Below are 4,958 nucleotides of genomic sequence, written 5' to 3' on the forward strand. Positions count from 1 at the left end.
ACACAATATATAATAATCTATCTGGAGTAAGGCACTGATAAAGCTCCCCACATTGCTCGCTGGGTTACATTTAAACTGTACAGTTACATAAATTAGATGTGATTTGAGGTTCGGGCTCCACCGAGGGATTTAGTTTCAAACTATTAATAAATAAAGAAGTTTATTTTCTTCCACTAGTGATGGGTGGCACTTTCGGGATTGCTTGTCCCTGAACTGGGAGCGTCATTGCACCAGCAACTCTGACAATCGATGGGCGAGTGCCAGGGTACTGGCAGTGCCCAGGCAGCAGAAAGTACGTTTTGCCTCAGACGCCAGCTACACCACGGTCCCACTGGGCGAATTTGCTTGATTCTGTGCCGACAGCAGATCCTTGCGCGGGCCCCGGTACAGGTAGAGGTAAAGCTCGCGGCCCACATTGAAGCAGATGCGCTGCCCACCGGCGCTGGGCTCGCGGACGTTGACCAGCGACACCCGGACCGGGGTGGTGCCCTGGGCGGCGCTGAGCGGCATCCGGTTGGGGCGGCTGTACTCGGACAGACTGAGCAGCTGATAGGCTCCCTCCCGGGTCCAGAACTGAGACTTGATCTCGTTCAGCTCCTTCCCGCCGCCCTCCGCTGCCATCTTCCCGGAGCCGCCAAACTCACAACTGAAGTGTTGAAGGACGAATATCCTGGGAATTTTGCCAGATTGTTTAGTAACAAGGTCGCAAAGTCACAGGTTAAGACAAGAGGAGAAATCAAAGAGTGAAGATGAAGTGGAAGTGCAATTATCAGAAACGATGTTTGATCAGATGGTTGAAAAAGAACAAGAACAGGTGGAGGATGAGGCGGATATTTTTAGTTCACGAAAAATTGGCAGAGTTACACAGAAAGATGTTGAAATAAAACGGATGTATCAGAAAGCATACACAGAAGAGGAATCTGAAAGTATGCCAGAGTGTTATTACCGTAAAAGTGATGCCTTGATGAGAAAATGGAGACCTGTACATATGCAGGCGGATGAAAAGTGGGCAGATGTTCATCAAGTAGTATTGCTGGTAGGGTTAAGAAAGGAGGTGTTGCGAGTTGCACATGAGGTACCAGTGGGAGGTCATTTGGGAATAAGGAAAACTCAAGCTAAAATCCAGAAACATTTTTATTGGCCTGGACTACATAAAGATGTAGTTAAATTTTGTCAATCATGTCACAAATGTCAACCTCAAGCAGTGATAAAACCAGCATCCTTAATACCCATTCCAGCATTTGAGGAACCTTTTATGAGGGTCTTAATTGATTCGCTTTCTAAAACCAAAAGTGAGAATCAATATTTTTTGACTATAATAGATGTGTCTACTAAGTTTCCAGAGGCCATTCCAGTACGTAATATTACAGCTCAAAAAGATTGTGGAGGAGTTACTTAAATTCTTTGCTAGATATGGACAACCCACAGAAATTCAATCGGATCAAGGATCAAATTTTACCTCAAAGTTATTCAAAGAAGTTATGGATAGCTTAGGAATAAAGCAATTTAAATCAACTGCGTACCATCCAGAATCGCAGGGAGCATTAGGAAGCTGGCATCAGACATTAAAGACAATGTTGAGGCTTAATGTCACGATTATCCGAGGATTGGGATAAAGGAAATCCATTTGTACTGTTTGCAATTAGGGATGCAGCTAATGAGTCAACCAAATTTAGTCCTTTTGAACTAATTTTTGGTCATGAGGTAAGAGGACCACTTAAATTGATCAAAGAAAAATTGGTGGGTGAGAAATCGGAAATTACACTATTGGATTACGTGTCAAATTTTAGGGAACGATTAAATAGAGCAGGTGAATTGGCTAGATAACATTTGAAAGTTGCACAAAATGTGATGATATGGGTACTGGACAGAAATCCACAGTTTGTACTTTTGCAAGTGGAGATAAAGTTTTAGTGTTGTTACCAGTGGTAGGGGAGCCTTTAAAAGCTAGGTTTTGTGGACCATATCGGATTGAAAGGAAATTAAGTGAGGTGAATTATGTGCTAAAATACCAGATAGAAGGACAACTCACCGAGTGTGTCATGTGAATATGCTTAAAAGGTACTTTGAAAGGGAAAGAGCGAAAAAGGAGGTTTTAATGATTCTAACTCAAAGGGACAAACCAAATCCAGATGACTGTGAATTTGACATACCTCAAATTAAATTGGAAATTGAGGATGTTCTTAAAAATTGGGATGAATTGTTAAGTTATCTTCCAGAGGAAAAACGAATTGACCTGAAAGAGTTATTGATATCACATGGGTAAGTTTGTAGAGATAAATTGTGAAGTACTAAAATGGCTATACATGATGTAGATGTGGGAAATGCTGTTCCGATCAAACAACATCCAAATAGACTTAACCCTTTAAAATTGGCACAGGTTAACAAAGAGATTGAGAGTATGCTTAAAAATGGCACAATTGAAGTGAGTTGCAGCCAATGGAGCTCACCCATAGCGATGGTACCTAAACCAGACAGTACCCGATGATTATGTGTGGACAATCGAAAGGTGAATGTAGTTACAAGAACAGACTCTTATCCTATCCCACGTTTGAAGGATTGCATTGAGAAAGTGGGACAATGCTTTTATTACCAACTTCCGGACATGGAAAGAACATTTTAAACATCGTATGGAGTTCTTCGATCAACTTCAGGAGGCGGGTTTGGTGATGAACCTAGCCGAAAGTGAATTTGGAGAAGCCCGAATCACTTTCCTTGAGGAGTTTCCAATATCCTCAAGACGGAGGGAAATAATGCGATCTCTTAGCATGAATGAATTTGATCGAACCTTTGTGCAAAAGATTTTGTAGCGTGGTTGCTCCACTGATGGAATTGCTGAAGAAACGTAAAAAATTTCAATGGACAGAGGACTTTCAACAGGTATTTGACTGCCTGAAAGCTGTAATCACCAATGCTCCACAAAGACTTCCGGTGTGCATCATGAAGTGAGTGAGCACACACGAGGCAGCTCCTGCCTAAGGTTGCAGAAAAGAGCTCTTTTTTGGGCAGCACGGGTTGGAATTTCGATGAAAAGGCGTGGGTGAATGTTCAAGGAGTATTTTCCCCCAGGAATAGGATGTTTCTTGGTTATCAGACCCTCAGAAACAGTGCAAGATTTGTCTGAACAGCAACAAACTAAAGCCTCTGCAAGCATGCTAGCGGGGGAAGGGCCAGTTTATAGGTCTCAAGCTGACCTGAGGGCCTTTATGAAAGCTGAATTCTAGCAGCAGAGGGAAGAACTGTGAAAAGATCTCACCAAGGCCATTGAAGAAGCGGAGACGGACTTCCGGTAGCGGTGATGCGGAGCTAAGCCGCACGTTCAGTGGCTCCCACTATTTTCGGACTTTGGGGCTCTTTTAAGGGCTCGTAGTGGTGCTGTTTGGAATTTTCCCCGTGTGGGAACACTCCTTCTCAGATTCTCCACCGGTGGATGGCCTGGACTAGGAGTGCAGCGGTCAAAAAACCGGCTTTGCAGTTGCGGCTAAGCCGCACCGCAGCTCCCGCTACTTAAGGACTTTTGGGCCGATTTGAGGGCCCCAAACGGCGCTGTCTCAACGAATCCCGGTGGGGGAAGGTGTCTAGAGGAGCATTCCCCATAATTTATGGTGCTCACCCGGAGTGGGGCAAAGGAAAAGGCTGCAGCAGCTCCACAAGAAAAGCGGGGGAAGAAGGACAAAATGGCGGCCGGCGGAACACCTGAGGACTGGTGGAAGTGGGCGCAGGAGCAGCAAGCTGCTCTTCTGCGCTGTTTTGCGGAGCTGAAGGCTGAGTTGCTGGACTCACTGAATGCGACTACCAACAAGCTGCTTGGAGCTCAGGCGGCCCAGGAGGCGTCTATTCGGGAATTGCAGCAGCAGGCCGCTGAGAGGGAGGAGGAGGCCGTGGTCCTCGTAGGGAAAGTGGAGTTGCACGAGGCACTTCACAAAAAGTGGCAAGACCGCTTGGAGGAGCTGGACGTTCGCACGAGGCGAAAGAATTTGAGGATCCTGGGCCTGGCGGAGGGGTCGGATCTCCCGTGGTACGTGACCACGATGTTGAGCTCGTTGATGGGAGCGGGGTCCTTCCATTTGCCCCTGGAGCTTGAGGGAGCTCACAGAGTGCTGGCCAGGAGGCCTAAGGCAAATGAACCCCCGCGGGCGGTGCTGGTGCGGTTCCATCGATTTAGTGACCGGGAGTGTGTGCTGCGCTGGGCCAAGAAAGAGAGGAGCAGCAAGTTGGAGAATTCGGTAGTACAAATCTACCAGGACTGGAGTGCGGAGGTGGCAAAGCGGAGGGCCGGGTTCAACCGGACGAAGGCGGTGCTGCATGCCAAGCAGGTCAGATTTGGAATGCTGCAGCCTGCGCGTCTGTGGGTGACATATAAGGACCGGCACCACTACTTCGAGTCGCCGGAGGAGGCGTGGGCCTTTGTACAGGCGGAGAAACTGGACTCGAACTTGGATCTGGGGACACACTATGGCCGTTGCTGTTTTCGCTGTTGCTGTTCTTCAATTTTGACACATGTTTTTTTTATGCTGCTTTTCTTTTTGCTCTGTTTCCGGGTGGGTTTGTCTGTTGGGTATGGGTGTGGGGTATGTGGGGAACGTTGGGGGTATGTGCTTTATATGTTCTCTTCTGTACGGGGCCGGGGGTTGGGGTGAAACTGGATTTTGAGGAGCTGCGTCGGAAGGGTGGGGTGTGGCAGTGTGAAAGCGCGGGCTTTCCTCTGGTTGTCCGCGCTGCGGGGCAGGGGGGGCGGAGCTGGAGGTGGGGGCGTGGCCTCTACTGGTTTTCTTTCCCGCGCTGAAGCGGTGCCAAGGAGGTGTGGCAAGAGGGGGATGACCCCATGCCGGGAGGAGATGGGTTTTGGCAGGAGCTGCCGGGTCAGCAGAAGTCAGCTGACTCACGGAAGTACCATGGAGGGTGCGTCGCGGCTAGGTGGGGTCCTAGCCTGGGGGGGTGGGGGGGGATACCGGGTT

The 4,958-nt window shown here is 48.1% G+C and overlaps 1 protein-coding gene across 1 annotated transcript; it reads right to left on the bottom strand.

The window, feature by feature from the left end:
- Positions 1–257: 257 nt before the first annotated feature.
- LOC119977084 (WD repeat-containing protein 20-like) lies at positions 258–621 on the bottom strand. Its single transcript, XM_038817665.1, has one exon. The coding sequence runs from the start codon at positions 619–621 to the stop codon at positions 316–318; it is 306 nt and encodes a 101-aa protein (XP_038673593.1). The 3' UTR covers positions 258–315.
- Positions 622–4,958: the final 4,337 nt, after the last annotated feature.

This window comes from Scyliorhinus canicula, chromosome 14 (genome assembly GCF_902713615.1).
Source record: "Scyliorhinus canicula chromosome 14, sScyCan1.1, whole genome shotgun sequence".
Taxonomy (NCBI): domain Eukaryota; kingdom Metazoa; phylum Chordata; class Chondrichthyes; order Carcharhiniformes; family Scyliorhinidae; genus Scyliorhinus; species Scyliorhinus canicula.

Bases quoted from the DNA above. Each gene is read 5' to 3' on its own strand.
- LOC119977084 (XM_038817665.1), bottom strand. From the start codon at position 621: ATGGCAGCGGAGGGCGGCGGGAAGGAGCTGAACGAGATCAAGTCTCAG.